Source organism: Mus pahari, chromosome 10 (assembly GCF_900095145.1).
Source record: "Mus pahari chromosome 10, PAHARI_EIJ_v1.1, whole genome shotgun sequence".
In the NCBI taxonomy this organism is placed as follows: Eukaryota; Metazoa; Chordata; class Mammalia; order Rodentia; family Muridae; genus Mus; species Mus pahari.
Genome location: NC_034599.1, coordinates 43,847,865 through 43,871,283, shown reverse-complemented (window position 1 = coordinate 43,871,283; position 23,419 = coordinate 43,847,865). Strand labels below are relative to the sequence as shown.

Below are 23,419 nucleotides of genomic sequence, written 5' to 3'. Positions count from 1 at the left end.
GAGAGAGAGAGAGAGAGAGAGAGAGAGAGAGAGAGAGAGAGAGATGCCTGGGTACCTATTTAAAAACACGCTTTGCCCCAAACACTATTCGGACATGCCCCAGTGCCCTGACATTGTGAAATATAATCAGAGTAAAGAATGTTCAGTTAAAATGTTCTGTACTCTTTCTCAATTTGGATAGATCAGCCACAGCCAAGAGTGAGATAACGCATGGGGGATGGGTGGGGCGCCCTAGAGTGTTGTGGGAGACCGTGTGTGTTTATGTGTTTGTGCTTGAGAAATCATTCATCTTTGGCAAGGGGGAAGAGGAAGGCAGCAAACAGAACAATGCGATTGAGAAAGAGTTCTGCAGAGAACTGCCTGGGATCCCTATCGGGAGGCTGCACACATGGTGTTAGGTGCCATCCTCATGCTAAGGTGGCCCATTGCTTGGCATGCTACCGAGGCTCCCCTGGGGGCCACTGAATGGTTTTAGTACAGCACAGGGATCTGTAAGTTGGTAGCAGTGTGTGGTTGGGTGTCATTTGTGATTTGGCAATGCCAGTTCCAGTATGTAATATCACCTGGTTTTCCCTAGCATGGCCAGAACCAGTTCTGCAGCCCACCATGGTTTTATAGCACACTGTGGTCATTCTGCCCAGCAGTAGTGCAGGCTCTCAAAGAGCCCTGTGTCTCCCACCTGTCCCGCTGCCTCAGATCCTGTCTGTCCGTCTGTCTGTCACTCTCAGCTCTGGTCCTTAGTTACAGGGGAGAAACAAGAGATTGGAGTAGGTGTTGTAGCTGGATCCTGGATCAAGCAGTGGCCACTGAGACTTGAGGATAGGAGTGTGTTGGAAGGAGAGTCAGCATTTGGGGCCAGCTCACATAAGTAGCTCAGAGCCCCTCCCGATGCTCAGCTCCCTACTTGCTGGCCCACTGAGTTCCTTGAAAATGACCAGTTCCATGGCAAAGGGTCTAAGCAGAAACAGCCCAGCAGAGATGTAGGATAAGAGGTAGCATTGTCTCAGAGCTTTTGACCAGTTGTTGCCATGGTAATGACATGCCACTTCATAGAATCTCAACGGTGGTAACGAGATGACAGGTATGGAAGGATCTTGCCAGGATAAAGGACCTTATTCTTGGTGGAAGCTGTCTGATGTTTTTGCAGTTCTTCTGTCTGTTAGAGTGGGAAGTGGGGTCACGGCTACTCTAAGAGCATCTAGCTACCGAGAGAAAGAGAGAAGCATACTTGTTTATAGAACCTGTTCTTCTTAGGCCCATTTGGAAAGACCCAGCCTTGTGCCTTAGATATGAGGAGAAAGACATGACATCAGTGCACCCTTCTGAGTCTAACTGATGGCAGGAGCTTGAGTCTGGCACAGTCCAGTGAGGGGTAGGAGAGGGCATGAGTTAGTGATGCCTGGAGGTGAGCAAAGGCCAGAAGGGCTTGGTCCATGATGTGTTCTAGTTTGATAGTGAACCCTCTGTCTGTATGAGTGCCCAATATGCTGAAACCTTTCTTCTTCTTAACTCAGATCTGATTTCCGAGTCTGAGTACTAGTGTTAAAGCGATGAGGGGTGTTCTAGGAACAAGATTAGGAATGGATACGGCAATCCATGGGTACTGTCCCCAGCAGTCCATGTGCATAGGACATACGGGGACTGTCCCAGAATCAGGAATAGGATGAGACTCTTACTAGTCCCACCCCTTACCACCACCTCCTGTTCCCCCTGGGGATTACTCTGAAAGCCTGTAGGTGTGTGTGTGTGTGTGTGTGTGTGTGTGTGTGTGTGTGTGTAGCGAGGGTGAGCCTTCTGTCCAGTCAGCAGTGACAGCCTGTCTTCTCCTTTCCCCTACAGGAAACTGCACAGTGGGATGAAGACATACGGGTGTGAACTCTGTGGAAAACGGTTCCTGGACAGTTTGCGACTGAGAATGCATTTACTGGCTCATTCAGGTAGGCAAGGTCTCCTTCAGCGGCCCCCTGTGGGTATAGACAACCACCTCCTGCCCTTTTTACCCTTAGCTCAGAGCTGGCCCCGGTCTAGTTGTCTTCACTGCCAACCAGGGCTTTGGTCCACTGTGTCCCTTGGATCCTCCTTCCAGTTCCATGTTGCAGAAGAGCCACCCTGCGAGGGTGCCCATCAGAGGAACCTAGCTGCATGCTTTTCCCTGGGGTTCCCAGGCCATCACTGGAACCCGTGCCCTGTGCGATCTACCTCCTAAAGTAGACTGCAGTTTCATTAGCAGAAACAGTTGTGGAATTAGGTTCTCGCTGTCTAATGAATCTGACTATTGGGTTCGCATTATACAAGAGCCTTTAATTAAATAGATATAGAAAGGTTGGAACTCAAAGCTAGTTATAGCGAGCTGTCTTTTGCAAGTTAATTTTATCCAATTCTAGTGGGGTTGAGTATATGGCTGCCAGGAATTTTGCTCATGTTCAGGCAAAGCTGTTCTGCCCCAGAGCTGTGTAAAGAGGGGACAAGCCCTTGACGCCCTTTGTGCCTGGTGTTCTGGATACTGGGAAGGACCCTGCAGGCTTGACGCTGCAGGCTTTAAGCTGCCGTCTGTGGTACCAGTGACTTCCCTGTCAGGTCATAACCTTCTCCCTATAGTAGCTTCGTCTTTAATCTTTGCACTCATATTTTAGGGGAGAAGCGGTCCGTTTTCTTGGGTCTTGCTCTCTTTATGTAGGTGACTACCAATAACTGCCCTGCTTCGGCCGTGTTGCGTCAAGCAGTATGTCCTCTGAGATTTTAGCATGTGATTCCAATCCCCTCTCGTGACACTAATTTGACACTTGACTGTGTGACTGTGGACAAATTCAGCCCATCTCTGATGGTCAGTGCGGACGAGATGTTGCCCTCACATCGAGGTGATTTTTCTGCTGTGAGAATTGGATGAAATAATACTACACGTCTCCATAGAAAAGTTCCCTGGCCTGCCGTAGGTGATTCACGGGTCTCGATAGGATGACTTCTGCTTAGACTTCCTTCCGTGTTGCCTACCTCTGAGGCTGTCAACCCAGGGCATGCCTCATCATCTCACCCTGGATGCTTCCAGCCTGGTGGGTTGTCTGCGGATGATGGTGTTAAGTTCTCATCGGCGACTTTGTGGTACCCCACTGAAACTTCGCTGCGTAGTTCACGTGGCTTCATTCACACGGTGCTTACCGAGTGCTTCGGTTCTGTTCGTCTTCTACCTGCATGGCAGAACCCTTCTCCCACCTTCCCAGGATCCTCCAGACCCTTTTCAAAAACAAGACCACCCCAAGACCACCCCAAACACTCCCCACTTTCAGTCAGAGGTAATCGTGCCCTCCTCCAGCACCCATTTCTGTAGCTGATGCTTTGAGCCCAATCCTTCTTCCATGTCGCTGTTTTCTCTGGGCTTGCCTTATCGCCCCTCTTGATAAGCAGGATAATGGAGTGCGGGGAAACTTGGGCACCTACTTCCTAATGAGGCAGCTCGGCCTTTCGGAACCTCAGCATCCTTGCCTGTAAAGCAGGGACAGTTAACTCAAACCCTGAGAACTCAGCTTGTAAGGCTCACACAACCTTTTTGCCCCTGTGCCCACGGTGTGGTGGGTACTTGGTAAGTATTAACAGACAGTAAACTGCTAGGGCACAGGATCAGGCCGATGTTATGTCTAATACATTGCCTGGCATCAGCAAATGCTTAGATGAGCTAGTGAGTACAGCCTAGGTAGACATTTGATGAGCACCTCGAGGACTTAAAGGTCCTGTCTGGCCTCACCTGCAGCAGAAATCCTTTCCTGGCTGAGGGGCTTCATGGAATGGGGGACACACTAGACCCACTCTTCCAGGCAGTGGAAGCAGGCGTGACTTGGCCGCCAGCTCTGTTGTGAACCCGTGTCTACATTACAGTATTGGGGTGTGTGGCTGAGATGTGCTGAGAGCTACTGAACTTTTACTTTTAGGTGGGTTTGGTGTCCCTACTTCTGACAAGATAGTGACTTCCCATCACTTTGCTGCAAGCTGGCAGGTCCCGAGGGAGTGTCCACTTTGGTCCCATCTAAGTCACCACTTGAGGGTCTCATGGTCTTTATGCTTCTCCAGCCTCAGGAAGTGGGATGTGTTTTCTTAGTTTTCCATTATATGGTTGGTCCCTCTGAAATCCATCTGCCACCAATGCCCTTGTGAGGGAGGGGTTGGTGATGAGCTACCATTTCGTTTTAATTCTTCCTAGCACACAGCTCCACAGCTCAGAGCCTGCAGGGTCTGAGACTTTCCAATCTGTTTTTTGTTTTGTTTTGTCCCTTTGCCTTCAGACCCCTCACTCCTGTACAGGTGCGTCTTGATATCCAAGAAGCACCAAAAGCCAGGGAGGCTAGACCACTTCCTGACCTGTGCCCCCACTAGAGACGTGAACCTGCTGCAGGTTAGGGTCTGGGTCTGAGGGGTTCCCGGTCTTCTAGCAACCACTACCCCCATAGCAGATAAGGGAATTCTGTTGCGTTAGATGATATAATCCCAGCACTTGGGAAGTAGAATCAAAGGGCTCAGGAATTCAAGGCCAGCTACAGCTACATAGCAAATTCAAGGCCAGCTTGGTTACTTAACACCCTGTCTTTTTTTAAAAAAAAAAAGGTCAACTTTTGTCTGTCGTCTGTCTGTCTGATCTACCTACCTACCTGCCTGCCTACCAACCAACCTATCTATCAATCATTACACCCTGGCTGGTCTGGAACCTATCATAGACAGCATGACAGCTTTTTTTTTTTTTTTTTTTTTTTCTTCTCTGGTTTGAAGGCTTTGTGTTAAGAACTGACACTGAGGCCCACCTCAGGATCTGTAGTGCAGACCCGTTTTTTATAGAGGGTAAAGGGTGGGAAGATGAATAGCTGCCTGGGGCCTAGGGAATCTGCTTTCGTCCTTCTCCTTTGTTTTTAAGGACAGGCTGTGTGGGGAGACCTGAACTCCATCCTGGGCAGGGATCCTGGTGGCTCCCTCAGTGTTTCCACTGCGGCAGCGGGGCCCGTCCTTGCCAGGCTCATCTTGGTTGTTCCTTCTGCTCCACCAGGCTGCATGCCTCTCCCTTCCTCCCTCCCTAGCTGGTGCTGGCCGCCCCACCCCCTCTTGGCTAGCACAGCCTGTGTTTGTTATTGTAGACCTGGCATTGAGCCAGGTCTGGCTGCGGGCCAGACTTGTGGGTACAGTATGTACAGTGTGTGCTCAGCCAAGTTTGTCATCGTACGCGATTATTTTTTTTTTATATATATATTTTTTTTCTGATCTGGAAGGGGTGGGGTGAAAACAGGAGATTCTGCGATGCCGGAGGAGAGAATGCACTGAATTCCATGATGTTATTTCTGTAAGGAAGGACTGGCTTGCCTTACCTCTTCCGCGTCTTTCCTTCCCTCCTCCTCCTCACTTCCCTATCAGATGAAATCAGCCTGTAGGAGATCAACAAGGCAAGCTCTTATTTGCAGTGACTAGAATACTAAATTTACTCTCTTAAATCAGTTTTCATTGTGTTGAAATTGACAATTTGTTTAATTAGAAGTTTGCCCTGTAGGAGGCCCTTGTGAGAGGCTGCGATTTCTCCCCTCCCATCTCTCTTACTTTCTCCTTTTCAGTTGTGCTGGGTTTTAAGACCCTAAATGGTGGTAGTGAATGTTCAGTTTAATTGAAGTTTCTAACCCGATTTGAATGCTTTAACTACCCAAGTGTTTATGAGGTATACCTGATGATAACAGTAAGTTTAAATTGACCACCACCACCAACATAACTCATTAACTAATGGCTAATCTGGTCCAGCTCTGCCTTTTAGAGATGGTTTTGGGGATCAGAAGGGCTTGAGGAATTGGGGTATGGCTCGTAGAGGGAAGAGAAATGTTGGTAGGTATAGGGCTGTGGCAAGCAGCAGAAGAGTCCCAGCCCACTGTCCATGTCCAGAGATGACTCTAAAGCCTTGTACACTGCCCTGTTCCCATGGGAGTCATCCAGGAAGCATTGACAGGTCCCCAGCTCTTTGCATTTGCTTTTTAAAAGGAGGTGATTTCCAGCTGGGATGTGAGGCTGGACAGACCACAGACCACAGTCTGTGACTCAGTGGGTTCTGAACCTGTCCTGTATAAACCTTCCCATTCGGCTTACATGAACTTGCCACACCTTAGCTTGACAGACTGCCGGCTTATAAACACACTACAACTGCTTGCTCTGTTTTGGACACAGCCGTTTGGTTGGAGGGGTCTGGGTGTCTAGGTGGTCAGGCCCCATCCTGGGGGTAGCATTCGCTTTTGGATCGAGTACATGCTTAATGGGCACTAATGGGTGAGGCTGTGTGCATCGAGCAGTGATGGATGCCACAGCATCCTTCCCCTCGAGGAACTTGCTCTAGCAGGATGCATCAGGTTAATTATAAAACAGTGTTGAAAGAGTAGTACCAAGTGTCAAGAAGGAAGGGTTGGAGAGCTTCAGGTGATGCGGACCCTGCGTAGACGGTGCGGGCAGTGCTCAGGAGGAATCACAGAAAGCTGGACTGTGAGGATGGTGGGCATCCCTTGTGATGGGGTCTGTGGGCAGGGTGTGTGGAGGACAGAGGAAGGTATGCAGGGCCCAGGACAGAGGCATGAGAAACGGGGGAAGGGTAAAGTGATTTCTAACTCCCCAGCACTGGAAAACCGCATATTGAGGCAGGAGTGACCGAGAACAGTGCTTTTCCTTCAGAAGGGCTGCTGGACTTTGGCTAGCGATTGGCCTGGACTTTATGATAGGGGAGACCTTTCCAGAGTCACGACAGGTAGTCCACCATGGACATGGCCACGGTGTGGAGTATCCTGAGCTCCCCACACTAGAATAACACACTCTTTCCGTTGGCCTGGTGCTATCAGCATTGCTGATTGAGAGCCCACTCCTGTGACCAGGCTTGTCTCCACACTCCAGAGTGTAGAAGAGGAATGAAGGCTTGGGCTGATGGGTTTTACAGTTTCAGTGGGAACATGGGGTAGCCTGAGCTTATTCTCCGAGGCCTGAGTCTTTCAGGGGTCAGGGAAAAGTGCTAGAAAAGTTGGGACCAGAAGCAAGATTGGTTTTCTTAGGCTGCTATGATGGTGTGGGGTGGGGGATACAAGTTGGCAAAGATGAGTGAGTTGACCTCCTCTCCTCCCTCCCTCCCTCCCTCCCTCCCAGCACTTAGCTTTTGACTTCAAGGTTCTTACAGACAGAGGAGGAAGGAAAGGAGGGCAGCTGGCAAGTCCCTGTGACTGCTAAATGAGGGGTCCCCACAGTGATCATCAGAAAGGCTGCCTTAAGAGTTCAAAGATGGCTTCTCAGGACCTGCAGCTCTGAATTGCCCAGGCACATGAGAATCCGTAGGTGCTCCATTCACCCTGCCTCCTTTCTGGAGGGTAATTTCTTTTTTGCTATCAGGGTTAAAAAAAAAAAAAAAACCTGGGAGACCCTTGGATATATCCTCTCTAGGGCCCTTTAACTCCTTCCTGGGTCCTGAGAGGTGCCCACCCTCTGAGCATTCCTGTCGACAGTGGGGTGTCTCAGAGGTCCACACACTGGGGTGGCAGAGAGGAACAAGCAGGGAAAGTGCTCCCCCACCTCCTCCCTCTTGAACACACTCTTCGCTCTTCCTCTCCCTCCTCTGAATTTGGCCAGCTTCCTGAACTTTTTCCCAGAGTGGTGTCGTCACTGGCCTGCCGGCAGGTCTGGATGTTCTGCCAGCATTCCAGAGAGTTTATGATCGCTTGCAGATGCGTCTCCAAGAACACACTGTACCCAAAGCAGAAATTAATGCAGGCTTGACTGCGGTCCAAGCCCCTACACGGGAGAGAGGAGAAAGAAAACAAAAACTGTTTAATGCTGTTTATAAATTATACACTGGCTGATGAAAAATACATTTCTTTCCTGCCCCCTTCCGCGCTGGCCCCTTCCCTGTAGCCCCCTCCTCATCCCCCCAACCCCTCCCCTTCTCCATTTTTGCCTCCAGAGCCTCAGCTGAGCGCAGGCGAATATGGTTTTGCTTTTTAGCTCCTGTTTTGGCTGGGATCCGAAACCCTTCCTCTGATTCCTAGCCTGAGTATTTTTCCCCTTTACCTGATGAAATTCGCTGATTTTTCCAGCCCACATGGGCTGTTTGGGGGTTTGTTGTTTGGGTGGGTAGTGGTTTTTTTTTTTTTTTGGCCTAGGGTTTTGTTTATAGCATGTGTCATATGCAATGGCGCAGGGTGTCATGCTCACTCATCCCTGGAGGATAAGTGCTCCCTCCCCACATCTTGCCACCTTAGAGTCACTGAGTATATACTCAGAGGTCCCAAAGCCTTCAAGGCTTCACCTCAGGCTAACTGAACTGAGAAAGTTGGGGACATTCTTCGCAGGTCATTTTATTAAACAGTATTTTTCCACCAGTTTTCTTCTAGCCTTTCACCTCTTAACCCATGTGGAGAAGGGGTTACATACCCCCAGTACACACATCTCTACGTATGTCAGTGTAGCAGGACCGGAGAACTCATTCCTTTGACGCTCCTGGATCCCACCCAGCTTCATCCCACACCCTACAAGCCCCCTCCCATCCCAATTTATTCTATAAATTCGTTTCTACATTATGTCTATCCACTTACATGGCTTTTGTGTTTTTTAATACTGCTAATGTTTATCATTTGCCCAACAGGCTCGACAGATTTTGCTTCCTGTAGAGCATTGAAGGCTTTAGAGCCCCCTCGTTGCTAAGTAGCAGTCTCTCTGTACTGTAATGGGCTGATTTTGTATTCTGTTCAGCGCTGTATCTTATTTTTGTATGCAAGACAAAGTGTTTTGATGGAGGACGATTGCAGCAGTGTCTGGAGGCTGTTTGGAGTTTTATGGGCTGTACAGTACACTGTGTGCTCTCCGAACAGAACACAGGCTGTTGAATTTTGGATTGGATTTGTCATCCCCCCCCCCAACACCCTCAGAAAGGAGCCTGACAGATAGAACATGACTTCAAGGGTGGAAGAAAGAAAGTGGGAATTATGTAATATCTCCTTCCTGTCTCTCATTCATTCTCATTCTCTCTCTCTCTCTCTCTCTCTCTCTCTCTCTCTCTCTCTCTCTCTCTCTCTCCTCTCTCTGTCCCCAAAGAAGGTGGCACACCCCTTCCCCGTTGCAGCATGATTTTGCACAGCTAGGTGGTGACGTTCCTATTCGGAGTGAGCAGTGCCCTAGAGGAAAGGGTGGGATGTCTGTCCAACTGCTGTTCATTCGGAGTCTTTCTTTGCTTCTCTTCATCCTGCTTAGGTTCCGGGTGCCTTTACTAGCCCTTGATTTTTGTCTAAGGATGATGAGTAGAATCTCATGAGCAGCTGCAGGACAGGACTGTTTTCGTGGGATCGACCTGAAAGCAAGGAGGCTTACATATTCTCAGAGTCCTCATACCTTGGTTGGGCTTTCTGCATGCGCAGCCGCCCACCCCTGACAGAAGTGTGTTTCTGGGTGGACTCCCATGGCCGTCTTTACCTCTAGCCTCTGCTCCCTAGTCCTTGAGCCAGGCAGGGCCAGTGTTGTTGTAGCCCAGGTCTGTGCCTGCCCTGCCACAGTGCTGCTGATGTTTCTCCCCGTGCTCCCCGCAGGGGTCGGGTCTCTGCCTCCCTCCCTCTGCAGGTGTTTATTTTGTCTCACTCTGCTTCCGCTTCTCCCCCAATCTCCTTCCATCTCACTTCATCTCTTTGGCACCGTCCTGTGTCTATGTCAGCCGCAGCCGCTGCTCGACACTGCTGCGTGTTTTCTGTCTCCCTTCCTGTGTCTTCATCTGTCTCTGTCACCGTCTGCCTTAGCCTGCCTTCTCTCATCTGTCTGTTGGTCTGTCTGTCTCCTTTCTTACTACTCTCAGTGTCCCTGAGCTTAGAAGTTAGACGTCAGTCAGAGTGGGAAACCTTAGGTCATTCTGGCCCAGAGGCCTGGTGAGGACTCTTACGCACATGACTGGAGAGAGCTTGAGGCACGTGCGCTTGACCCCTCGCTTTGAAACGACAAGAGTGGGTCTGCTCAGCCCTGACTTTGGTTCTGTGGAAGTCCTCTTATATACTATTTTTAAGGGGAGTTGGTAGACAGGAGAACGGGCTTTGGTTTGCGAGGTCCTCATTGGCGCCTGCTACGAGCCTGGTGGGCTGAGCCCAATCCCTGGAACCCGTGTGAAGGTAGAAGGAGACTGGGTGTGTTGCAGAGTGTGTGTTGACTGTCTCTGTGCCTGAGAGAGGGGACCTGGGGGTGATGGAGATGCCTATAGAGCTCTTAAGGTTTGCTCCATGAAACTCATAGATTCATCGGGCGCAGGCTAGGTCGGGCAGGGGGTAACCTTGGACAGGTGTTTAGTTAGGAAGGTAGCTCCTTGTTGGAAAGTCTGGAGAAACAGTCAAGAATGAAGGGTAGAATCTTCACCAGATGCGGAGCGAACATGTGTCTGTGTGCGCACAAGTATGAGGGGGAAAAAAAAAGAGATGGAGGCGAAGCATTTACATGAAATACTGAAAATTGTTTCTTTGCTGTAATGGGTCCACACAGGCCATTACCTTGAAGATTTAAAAACAAAATGAGCTCCTGATATCTAGTGACTGCCACGGACATTCATGCCTGATTGCAAAGCCTGCTTTACCTTTGAATTTCAGCTTCATTGTTGGTTGTTAATTTTTGGATGTTGGTGGCAACACACACACACACACACACACACACACACACACTCCTTGGATTCCTCCAGGAATAAGTTAATGGATGGGTAGATAGTGTTTCTCAACAAGACCCCAGTGAAGAACCTTTTCATTTTCAAAATAGCCTCTGACCTCTCAGGCCAACTGAGCAGAGTTTGAGGAATCCAGAGAGCCAAGATGAGACTCTGCGTTGACTTTGGGCGCTGGGAACGGGGTGGGGGTGGGGGGAAGTTTGATTTTTTTTTTTTTTTAATTTAATAATTTGGGTTTCCTATGAATGGTTCTGTGTGGTGTGCTGTAGTATGCATTTTCATAACTGTCTCTTCCACTTTGGATAAAAGGAAGGGAGGGGGAAATAACAGCAGCAGCGTTCTGTGGGCAAAGGAAGAAAACAAGAGAATGGGGCAGAGAACAGGCTAAATTTAAAATTGTAATTGGCTGACTTCCACTGGCTTGCGGGTGTTTTAATGACTCATAATAACTTCATTTAAAACCAGCTGAGCAGAAAATAGATTGGAGAGGAGCCTCGGGCCATTATGGATTTGTTTTTTTTGACAAGCTCGGTTTTCAGCAGCCAGGAATGCTCTCAGAGAGGGCTCAGTTCTCTCTCTCTCTCTCTCTCTCTCTCTCTCTCTCTCTCTCTGTCTGTCTGTCTCATGACTGAGAAAGATTGTATATATATATTAAAAAAAAACAGAGATATACAGTTTCTTTTTCTTTTTAACTCTTCCCACTTCCCCCTTTTAATTTTTTTAAAAACTGATTAAAATAGATGCCTCAGGGTATTATTTCAGCATTTTAGAATCCCTGTTCTCACACCCACTTTTGATGTGGTAAACAGAACATAAATAAAATTGTTTTGAAGATGATTGAATTAATTAGGTAGTAAACAACTCCAAAGCATAAATTCCCTGGGTCTGTTTGTTCCCACCCTCATCCATATTTTCTCCAACCCCCTCCTCTCCCTCAGCCCCTCCTTCCGCGGACGAGACCCTCCCTTTGACTAGGCATGTCTCCTCTGTCACAGGGGTAGCTGTTTGGTGATTGACCTGCCCCGCACAGATCACTGCGATTAGGATGGGACTGGGTCTGTCCAGGAAGTTTTAGGAATTGCCAGAAGAGGCTCTGACCCGCCTGTAGTTGTTTCTAAATAAAATCTTGCTAGGAACAGAGCCAGGACCAGAGACCTGCTCCCTTCTTTTCCTGTCTTTTGAAAGTCAGTCTGCTCAGCCCCAGGGTGAGCCTGGCCAGGCAGTGCAGGAGGCCTCTTCCATCTGATTGGTCTCCGTCCTCCTCCATCTGATTGCCCTCAGCCATCTGTTCTCCCCCACTCCCACCCCACCCCCCCGTAACCTGTCACCTCCTTGGTTCAGGAGTGTTTTTTATTCCATTGCTCCTTTCATGTGCTAGGACCTAGGCTTCTTGGGGACATGTGATTCGTGTATTTCCGCGTTCGCCCATGCCACCTCGCCTAGGAACCTGAATGGTGGGTAGACCCTGGCCTTTTGTGTAAATGGGTGGGAGTGGGGCAGGAAATGCAATGGAGGCTCTCCTTTGCTGCCTCCAGCCCTGGGATCAGCTGTCTGGATCAGAAGAGGGAGGCAAAGACCTTAACAGCCTATTTTCTTGCTTCTCTACAGCCTAGCACACAGTAGGGCAATCAGTAAATCTTGACTCTCTACAGCCTAGCACACAGGAGGCAATCAGTAAATCTTGCCTCTCTATAGCCTAGCACACAGTAGGCAATCAATAAATATCTTTTGAATAAATGGCTGGCTTTGGGTTTATGGTACTGGATTGAGACACATAGAAAGGCACATTTACTCATGCCTGCTGTTTTCCAGGTATCGCAGCGTGCCAGCATTCTGGAAGCTCTGACACTCGGGTGCTCCTTTGTAGATGAAGACTCTGAGGCTTACAGCATCCACTGCTGAGCCTGTCTGAGATCAGGAAGCCAGAGTGGGGGGTTGACCAGGGCTGACCCCCACCTAGATCTCTCCACTGTTGACTGTCAGCATTCTTGCTTTTCCTTCTGTTGGGCTCCTGGTGCCTTAGAGGTTGTGGAGGTGAGACTGGAGAGCAGAGAGGAAGGAGGCCTGGTCTTTCGAGACTCTGAGGTAGGTAGGAAGCACCACCTACCTTATCGGATGCTGCTTCATTTGGCCGGCCACCAGGAGCAGGTGTGGCTTATTAACCTTTCCTGCTGGGCCAGGGCAGCGTGCGTTCGCTGATTGCCTGACCTGGTCACTCTTTGGAGGGCTGGAGGAAGATGGTTCCGGGCCTGTGAAGAGGTGGTTTGTAGGTCAGACAGCATGCCGCTTCAGCTTCCTGGAGATCTGGACAGTGGTGTACCCTTTCTCCTCTCCATCACCACGCCCCACTAGAGAGGAGGGAGAGAAAGACAGCTACCTGTGGTCTCATATCTTTTCTTGGGGAAGGCACCCTGGGATCGGGAGTAAAAGGCATGGTCACCAGGTGCTGCCACTCTGAAAGGAAGGAGCGTGTGGGATACACCCAGCACAGGGAGTGTGACTTATCATGAGGGTGTGGTCTCCCTGGTCTTTCAGATCTTGTCCAGTGCAGCTGTATCCTTTGACAAGAGACTGTTTTGTCTAATGTAGAACAACCTTGGTGTCTCTCCAGGCACACACTGCGGGTGCTGGAACCTTCTCTGGAGGGGTAAACTCATTACCTAGTGGTAACCTGATTGTGAAGGTTGGCCGGCAGAGGAACTTGCTCGAGGTGATATTCTGGAGCCCACCTACATGTACAGGTGTCAGAGGGATGAGAGCAGATATCACATGTACGAATTAGCTTGTTAGCAGCTGGACTGAGGGGCCAGCGTGTGCCAACCCAGGCAGGGCGGATGAGTTAGTGGTACCGTCCTGACCTGCCTTCTGCTAGAGAGCCAGCTGAAAGGATCGCATGAGCCCGGCAAGGGAAGGGTGTTCACTGGCCCCGCAAGGGAAACAAATGGCTGCCATGGGAGTTTGGAGCTATGAGACTGTCCCTTGGATGGGGTGGGAGGGGGAGTAGTCCAGAAGAGGGTGGGTGGTATTTAAATAGAGGGAGAGGATCCTCTGGCAGCCGTGTCCAGGAAGAGCTCAGCTTCCTATGAGGGAAGGGGTTGTCTTCATCTTCCATAGTGAAGAGAGCAAGGACATCTTTGAGGTAGAACCAGGCAGACAGGCAGGCACCTTTGCGCTTCCGCCTCTGGTGTCCACAGTGAACATCAAAGGTTTATAATCCACCTGAGGGTCCTCCGGTATAGTGGTCCTCCGTAGTGGCCAGTCGAGAAGTCCTGCAGTGAAAACGAAGACTGACTGGTGTGGGTAGGTGGAGACCCGGCACCCCGCATCTCAGCACTTGGGAGGCAGAGGCCAGGTGATTGAGAACTACAGGCCGGCTTTAACATTAGAAGACTAAGGACTGGGAGGGCGTTCGCTCAGGAGTACATACCCAGCATGCACAAGGCACTACGGGCCATCTCAAGCAAACCAAGAGAGGGAGAGATAGGTAGATATGAGAGAGGGGGAGGGGGTTCTCCAAGCTTCAGCCTGTGAGTGCAGTGCATACAGCATTGCCCTTGGGTGAACTGAAGCTATTAGGTCATCCTAAGGACAAATAGAGGATCAATGAGGCCACCTCCCAGGTGAGCGTCACCTCAAACCCCAGACCGTCCCTTTAGGTCACATGGTAAATGCCCTTATGTGTGCGTGCATCAGTAAGACTGAATGCAGGGATGAAGGGAGCACCAAGGGCTTCTCTAAGGACTTGGCTCCGTCCGGGATTCAGTATGGTACACGTGCCTCTTCTAGACTCAGCCCCTTTATCCCAGCCCCCAGTAGTTGGCACACTCCTTTCTCTTTCCCCCTAGCCAAGCCCATGTGGAACAGAAGTCTTTCACTTGCCAGAGAAAAAGAAAAAAAAAAATCCAAGTTCTGTACTTTTCATTAGGTAGTTGGGATAAAAAGCCTTCTGGGGTAGGCGGATTAAACCTCGTAGCTCTCTGGCTGGCTATTAGAAACTAATTGAGCACCTAGCGCTCGTTGGCACTGAGTTCTGCTGGCGTAATTATGCAAGGCCACACTCATTTCAGTAACAAGGTAACTCCAGGTAGAGAGAGAATGATGCCCTGAAACTTTCGATTTTCCAGAGTCTTCCTCAGTTGCTTTCCTTAAATGAGTCTGGGACAGACAAAGCCTGGATATGAGACTTTTGGGGTAAGCTGTTGTCTTGGGTGACAGCTCGCCCCAGCCTGAGTTCTTCCATGGAAACGGCCCAGGATGTCTGGTAGAGCGCTGCTGTGAACTCCTTTGGTCTTGATTGAGGTTTGGGGCCTGGAGTCACACGTCCTTGTCATAGGAGCATCCTCCACTTGGGAGATAGATGACCCGGCAGTAAAGAGGCTGAATTAGGAACACAGAGACTCCCAGGGCAGCGTCTTCCACAGGCATGGAGAGCAGGGCCAGACACAAGCCCTGTAATAAGGTAGATGGTTGCTTTGTGTCTATCTGGACATCTGTCCAGTGTAGATGGGTAAGGTGTTAGTCTAAAAGACTAGGAACAGCTGGGCACTTAGATGCCTGAAGGATTCTATACTGTAGGCTTATTAATGGTGATACTTTCTCTGCCAGGACGTCTTTCCATTGAACCCTGCTTCTATCCAGAGTCAGTAGCTATGAGTGGGGCTGCTTCTCTTGGGGCTTGGGCTCAGTAGGTGCCAGTTGGACCTTGAATATGTTTTGGAAGGAGCCCTAGGGCATGGCCATGATCCTGTCCTCTGGGTGGCCCTGCCTGGCCTCTGGCCTGCCACCCATCAGCATTGAATCATGTCCCTAGGAGAACAGCATGTAACTAGGCGTCCCAATATAGCCCCTGCCCGCAAGGTGACAGGAAGTCATTGTCACTCAGGCACTCCATCTTCTGACACCACATGGCTGGCCTGGCTCTCTTCCGTCACGTCTCAGTCCTGCACAGCCGTGAATTCTGCTCCGGGGGGGCCTCTGTAAAGCTGGGTTTTCTTTTAGTTTTTAAGTGAGCCATTTCCCCAGTGCTGTTTTCAAGCCTCTGTCTTGAGTCTCCGGCCTGGACTGAATTGTTCCCACCGTCTCCGCAATTATAAGTTTGTCACAGTCAGAGGCTGGCTGAATGGAGGCAGAAATGTGGTGTTTGGTTAAATTGTAAAATTAGCTAGGAAAGTTAATGGAGCATTTCTGCCTCTGCCTTTCAAAAAGCAGGAGTCTTAGGAAGGTGCTTCAGGTACCTTGCCTAAGAAGGAAAAGGGGTGGGGGTGGGGTCCAGCCCGGCAAGGTGGCACATGCTTAGAATCTCAGAAGTTGAGACAGAAGGATTATCATGAGTTTGAAGCTGGCTTAGAATGCATAATGAGTTTCAGGCTTGCCAGGATTGTCTTAACAACAAATAGAGAAAGAAAGAGGGGCAGGAGCTTTTCTGGCTCACCATACCTCCGTAAGACCTGTTTCCAGTCCATATTACATGTCCATTTTATGGATGGAGCCATACTCGTCTCTTGCCTCAGCTTTCTGAGATGCCGCCTCTCCAGCTCCCAAGTTCACGTGGTACCGCTTGCCCACTTGCAAAATGCTGACCCTCATGCTCTGGAAGTCACAGTCTCAGAGGTGCGTGCGGAAGCGCTGCCAACAGTCTATTTTCTGCGAGCACCAAATTCGCAGGTCCTCTAATTACACCAAACAAACCGCTCTGTTTTCAAGCAGCAATTCGATGTCATTTTAGTTGTTGGGAGCACTTTAATAATGCCATGGGCTTCACCCTGGACAGAGTCCCCCCCACACACACCCCTTGAACCTTTTGTATAGTGTGAACCAGAAACTGCCAGTCATGCTTTCCCCCAGTTGGGGAGATGGACATTAATTGTGACAGGCAATATTTTTGTTTTGAGAAGTGTGGCGCCTTGAGCCTTCTGAATTTTGAGCCCGAAGCCGGCAGTGCTGGGTTGTAATGTAACACCTCAATTATGGTGCAGGGGGCCAGGGAGCCAGACTCTGCAACCAACAAAGTTCCTTAGATCCATGACTGCAGCCACAATTAGGGTTTCAGAAACACCAAAGGCAAGCCAATGAGTGTCGTTTCTAACCGGTTTGAACTTTTTACTACTCCCTAACATCAGAAGCACCCGGCTAGAGAGCTCACTTCTTGTCCTCAATAAAGCGATTAAGTTGAATGGGTGTTGGGGAGTTTTTAGGCTGAGAAGGGCTAAAAATAGTCCTGCTCTGTTTTCTGAAAGTCACAGCAGGCCTGGAAAGGCTGGCAGCCTCAAGGTGCCACCGAGGGGGTCGGAGGAAGGGAGAGGGATGGTGGCAGACCCTTGGGGTGCAAGGTCTGAGGTGGGTTGGTGGGAGTAGAGGCAAGGAGATCCGCTGCCTCCAAAGTGCTGTCACAACAGCAAAGGTGGCGTGGTTGCTTCTCTCTTCATTTGAAGTCTCCTCCAGGAGAGAGGGGATGAGGAGAGAAAATGAAGGTATTAATCCTAAATGATTGGCAGATCCAAATTTTAGAATGGATTGCTAGGCTTAAGTTTAACCCATTTAGCACTTACCCTGTGACATCAGCTGTCCTAGGTAAAGGGTTCAGTTAGGGCAGTGAGTAAATGTTCCGGCGTGTTAATCAGAGAAGGTGGGGGTGGAGGAGCCCTGGGAGCCCAGAGGTGGATGCTTTCACCGAAGCTTTGGTGTACCAGGGATGCTCAAGAACGGAACAAAATGACTTTTTGGTAATTGAAGGTCAACCAAGACAATCGTGTTTGCTTTAGTCTTTTGAGAGCAGGGTCTTTTTTTTTTTTAACGTGAGATCCCATGTCTCTCCTTTAAGAATCACTGTTGTTTCTTGACAGGGCATTTTGTCAATAGATGCCAGAAGGCGAATGTTGGAGGAGACAGCCTAGCCTGGACCCTGGGGAGACCTGGGTGCTGCTTCCTGGTGGCATTTCTAGAGGAAAAGAGCCATCTTTGGAGCTTATAGAGCTCACAGTCAAGGGAACGGAGCAGAATGGGCCTGCCTGAGCCCTGCCAAGTGGTTCCTCTAACAGTGCTGTGGTGGTCACACTGGAGATAGTGTCTGAAGTCTTCAGAAAGACTGTGTCATGCCAAGTGTTGAAACATGATTACTACTTAAGGGGAATTTCACACACACACAGTTATGAGTGGCATTGGAGAGAGATGGAAGGAGTAGGGAGAGAATGGAAGATTCTAGAAAGAGAGGGGGTGAGAGAATTGTCTGTACAGAGATTCCCAAAGAGGTCAACACGTTGTGAGAAGACAGGGCATCGTTTTTTGGTGAGAAAAGAGGAAACCACCTGGAGGAAGGGAGGACCAGAGTGTTTCTGCAGGAGGAAGGTGTCCCACTTTTGGAACGTAAGTCCAAACTCAGTGGGAGTGTCAGGGTGTAGCAATGGCACACACAAGCTTGAAGGTTTATAGGATAGGCAGCGTCCTGATCCTGACTTGGCATCTTTGAAGTAGCTCTGGTTTGTTGGTTTGTTTGTTTCCTTCCTTCCTTCCTTCCTTCCTTCCTTCCTTCCTTCCTTCCTTCCTTCCTTCCTTCCCTCCTTTTTCTTTTCATCTTTTATTTTTTTTGGCAAGGTTTAGCTGTATAGACCAGGCTGCCCTCAGACTCACAGGGATCCCCCTGCCTCGCCCTCTGAGTGCCCATACCTGGCTGTTTTTTTTTTTTTTTCTATTGTCCCAGAAGCCTTGTGAGTTTGACCCGAGAAGCATGGTCCATGCATGCAGGTGTGTCTGTGTGCTCACGTGCATGCATCAGGATGTCAGCCTGGGACCAAGCAGTCTGAGGGGTCGGCAGAAGGAGTGTGATGTTTAAGGAATGAGAAGGAGTGTGGTGTTTAAGGAATGATAAGAGGAGGTCAGAGGCTCAGGTGACCGACAGCATGGGGGATGCTTGGCGCCAGGAGAAGTCCCTCTCACTTCTCTGACCCTCTCACCTGAACGTCCCAAAGTGAGCTCATCAAGGAAGATGTGTAGAGTTTGCGTATTTTTCGCATTCCTATGAAATGGCTGGAATTCCCGTTGTTGTTTCCCTGGTTTTAAAAAAGACCCTAGCCACGGTGGCAATGCCAACTCCCTTAGATAAAACTGTTCCCAACACCTGAAAGTCCTGTGTCCCTGGTGCTCAGGACTCAGTCTCCATTGTGGCCTTTTTGGTGCATCCTGGGCCCTGGCTAATGATTACTCCAGCACCGGACTCTGGTCACTCTGTTCTGTCAGTCCACCTGATAGATCAGAGGATTTACATCAGGGAGAATTCCCTGCTGAACAGAGGATCCCAGCCCTCACTGAACACAGCCAGTCAGCCTTCCCAGTGCCGAAGCTGTGAGCCATCACATTCCCTTTTGTACACATATCAAGCTTTCCTTGCCGTGACCTTCCTACCTCACTCCTTTCAGTTTTTCTCTCGCAAACTTTAGAACTTTGGGGGAGCCAAGGCTCACCCATGCTCTAACAGCCTAGGCAGCGACAGAGATCCGGAATGAATTTTCTTCATAGTTTTTGGGGGGTCATCTTATTTGTTCTTGAGCTGGTGATTTACCATGCTACGTGGAAGTGTGGACTTGTCTTCCCTCCCAAGCAGTGGGATGTGTTTACAAGAGCATCGAGGTAGGGTCTCATCTACCCAAGCCATTCACTTTCAGGAATGGGCCTTCCCCCTCAGGATTTGAGGACACAAGGGGAGGCACAAACCTAGGGGATGCTATTCCTCAGCTTGAGGACATGAATCTCATTTGTAGTGACAACGACTTGGACACCTACTTGGCACCAGGTTCTTAACAGTTTCTTATTTAAACTGTCGTATAAAGGGGAACAGTCCCCTTTCAAAGAGAGATCTAAGGGTTCAGAGTTTATACGGTGCCACTGACAGTACAAGTAAGCCGATGGATGCCACAGCACTGTAGGACTTCCCTGGGCTTGACCATTAGCCTCAGTCCCCACAAGTATAATGTGTGTGGAAGGATGTCTCACCCTTCCCAGCTCTCAGAGGAGGAGTCAATCATGGGCCTTGATTATCCAGTCATGGGAGTTGCTGTGGAGAAGCGAGTAGGAGACTATAGTTAGGCGAGATGCTCCAAACCAGCACTCTTAGGGAGGAGGAGGAGGAGGAGGGTGTGTGTGTGTGTGTGTGCGTGTGCGTGTGTGTGTGTGTGTGTGTGTGTGTGTGAGAGAGAGAGAGAGAGAGAGAGAGAGAGAGAGAGAGATTTACCATTAGATTTGGATTTTCTTTGAAGTAATTCAACAGTCAGTGGACTTAACGTGTTACCCTCTGGGTGGCTAGAAGCTAATGATGATGTTAAAAATTGCGCATGATGGGACCAGACTAGGGAGGCTCCTTGTCTCTGACTCCCAGACCCTATCTGTCCTTGTAACTGTTGCTTTGCCCTGGGGTCCCATAGGAAGCACAGTGCTTAGTGACACTTTGGCTGAATGAAGAATTATCAAAGCAGAATGACTTCTCTCCTTTCCTTTTCACTTTCCTGGGTTGAAAAAAAAAATGTATCCTAACTGTTAACAGTTTGTCCCTGGTACACAAAGGAAACCGCTCATTCATTCAGGGTGGCAGCTAGGAACGGTAGAATGGAAACTTACACCTAGATTTCTTTGATTCTAGAATGTAAGTTTTTAATAACATTATTATTCAGCTTTCTACTGTGTGTGTGTATGAGAGAGAGAGAGAGAGAGAGAGAGAGAGAGAGAGAGAGAGAGAGAGAGAGAGAGAGAGAGAGAGAGAGAGAGAGAGAGAGAGAGAGAGAGAGAGAGAGAGAGAGAGAGAGAGAGAGAGAGAACGTATACCATCAAGCTAGACCCTATGGCAGAAGTTCTTTGAAAGCCTTTCTGGTTGAGGTTGGAAGACTGTGGAACAAGGTGTGCTGTTCTTCCTATGGGACCTGAGACAGAAACTCCAGAATTCCTGCAAAGTCTAAGGACACTGTACCATGCTGCTGCTCCCCCAGCTATAGTAGAGCATTAGTTGGGCATGGTCCTCTCAGATCTAGCAGTGCCTTGGTGTTGCCCCCAACCCATCCCAGGGTTTCACCTTGTGCAGAGTGGACCCTGAGCTATGCACAGAGTACCAGCATTTTCCCAACTCAACAGCTGGATCTACACATGGCCACCCTTAACCCACAGAACACCCGCCACACCCTGACAAACATTCAGCTTTCTGCACCCTCCCTTAGATTTGAGACCTTGCATCCCTGGCCTCTCTACCTCCTGTTCTACGGTGAGTATGGCCAGCATCCCCACTGCAGTGCCAACTGGAGCACTACAGAGCCACATCCTGGGCCATGCCGGGCCCGGTGAGCTTCCACTCAGTGCCATCTGCCCACTTGTTTCCCCCTTTCTATCCCATGTCCCTTACAAAAACAGATCCTTCCCAGTTTTTTTTTTACTTTGTTGATAAAGGAGAAAGCGAGAGCTAGGGGAGAGCCAACGCGGGTGTGAGGCTGCAGGCAGCTCTCTCCGGGAGTACACAGCTCCTTGAGGGAAGGAACACGCAGTGCTGGCCTTTGGAACTGGCAGGCAGTGTGCTGTTCTCTGTCTGATAAGAGGTACTGTAAATAAAACTGTACACCGTGGCCTGTTGTAAAATGCCCGAGTCTGTACGCATTGTTCTGGCGGCTTAAGCTTTTTTTGGGTCTGCTGTTTTGGTACACTCTGTACTTCCTTATGTAAGCAGGCATGCATATCTCATCAGAACATTCAAGATGTTTATTTTAAAATTGAGAGGAATTAAAAAAAAAAAAAAAAAAAGGACACACTACTCAACATCAGATGCTGGCAAGGCACTAGGTGTCCCCACCCCCATCCCCTCAGTGGTTCCTTTTTCAAAGATTATTATTAGCTTGGGGGTTGGGGAGGCTTTGAAGAGGGAGGGGTTTTTGAATTTGTTTCTTTTCTTTTGGCTTCAGCCTTGCTTCCCTAGAGAGACATCCCTCTGCATCTGAATGCGTGCAGTATCTCTAACTGATTTCTAGATACCCAGGACTCTGACCCCTACTCCCAGACCCATTTCTGGTTAGGAAGATGAGGGAGAAGATTCTATACTTTGCCAAAAAGATTAGGCCAGAGGAGGAGGCCACTATGGGGAGTATCGTGGCTTCCACTGGGCCTCCCTTACCTCTGCTGCCATTGGAATACTGGCATTTAGATAAAGCTTTGGTTTTGCTAGTGCCTCTGACTGGCCTTGATTTGACTCCTGTGATCCAGGAATGTGGGGGTGGGTGGGGGTTCAGGTTGGGACCGGCCCCCTTTCCCTTTGCTGAAACCTCCGACTAGCTCCAGCCTCAGTCAGGCTGTTGTGTCTACATCTTTTCTTCTCACCAAACCTTTACCTGATTTTATGTCCACCTGTGGCATCTATCTAACCTGGGTGGTACCAGGACGTCGGGGCACAGAAGAGAAAAACGACATGGAAACCCCCCCGGCTCTTCAAGCAACTCTCTGCCTCAGTGTGATACTGAGAGCTTCCTTGGCTTTGGATATTTAGGATAGGGGGTGGAAATCTTGCAGGAGCAAAGATGTCTGTTTGTCTGTCTCTAACAATCAGGCTTATTAACCCCCAGGTAAACTTAGAGGTGAGGGCACCCCCCAAAGCAGGTCACTGCCAGCCAGTGAGTGTGCATCCTGGGAAGTCTGCCTGTGGATGGGAATAGACTGAAGGGAAGGGGTTTGCTGTTGTGAGGCATACAGTAGGCCAAGAGGAAACGGGAGCCCTGCTTGTCCAACCTTTCCTTCTTTTCCTCTGAGCTTCTTGAGTCCCCTCCAGAAACAGATGTGCCCTAGAGTTTCTACAAAGGGTCTGTAGAGAACCCAGAATGTAGTCAGGATTTTGCCACCCTCCAGGTTAGAGCCTGGCAGTGGTCTCAATGACCACAGTCTCCTTCCCAGGCCAGTTTAGACCCCAGTCTACCCCCATAGAGCTTCCAGTGTGCTGGGGAATACAGGAGAGAAACCGGAAGCAGACCCATTGCAGGTGGCTATATGGGCTCATCCCTGGAAGATTTAAGAGTTGAATAACTGGCCGGGTGGTGATGGCGCACACCTTTAATCTAACACTTGGGAGGCAGAGGCAGGTGGATTTATGAGTTCGAGGCCAGCCTGGTCTACAGAGTGAGTTCCAGGATAACCAGAGCTACACAGAGAAACCCTGTCTTGAAAAACAAAACAAAACAAAACAAAACAAAAAAAAAAAAGAAGAAGAAGAAAGAAAGAAAGAAAATTAACCCCCAGGCTGGAGAGATGGCTCAGCGGTTGAATAACTGAATTGTTGTTGATTCTCAAGTATTGGTCCTATGACAGATTTTTATGTTCCTCTCAACAAAACAATCACTCCCTTTTAAATCAACAGAGAGTGTGTGTGTGTGTGTGTGTGTGTGTGTGTGTGTGTGTGTGAGAGAGAGAGAGAGAGAGAGAGAGAGAGAGAGAACTTTGATATACGCCTTTACAAACGTGAGACTCACCTTATACGAAATAAATGGCCCTCAAATACCATTGCATTGAATCTCAGTAAAATCAATCATAGTTTAATTTCAACAAAGGCAGCGCTTGAAAGGAATGCTGGGTGGTGATGGGGTAGCTGCTGTGTATGGGTCCTCTGTCTCTACCCACAATCCACTTGACACACTTGTGAGCTCCCTGAGGGACCTACTCTTCCGATCCCATTTTACAGATGGCATGGCATGCTCACGGTTAGCTCCCAGAGTGTCATACCTCTGCCAAATTTGAACTACT

The 23,419-nt window shown here is 49.3% G+C and overlaps 1 protein-coding gene across 1 annotated transcript in view; it reads left to right on the top strand.

Annotated features, from left to right (window-relative positions):
• The window catches only part of LOC110327725 (zinc finger and BTB domain-containing protein 16), a 176,999-nt gene that overhangs the window by 88,944 nt on the left and 64,636 nt on the right, over positions 1 to 23,419 (top strand). Inside the window, exon 2 of the mRNA XM_029543812.1 lies at positions 1,840 to 1,937. Coding sequence (XP_029399672.1) covers positions 1,840 to 1,937 — 98 coding nt within the window. The remainder of the gene's footprint in view (positions 1 to 1,839; positions 1,938 to 23,419) is intronic.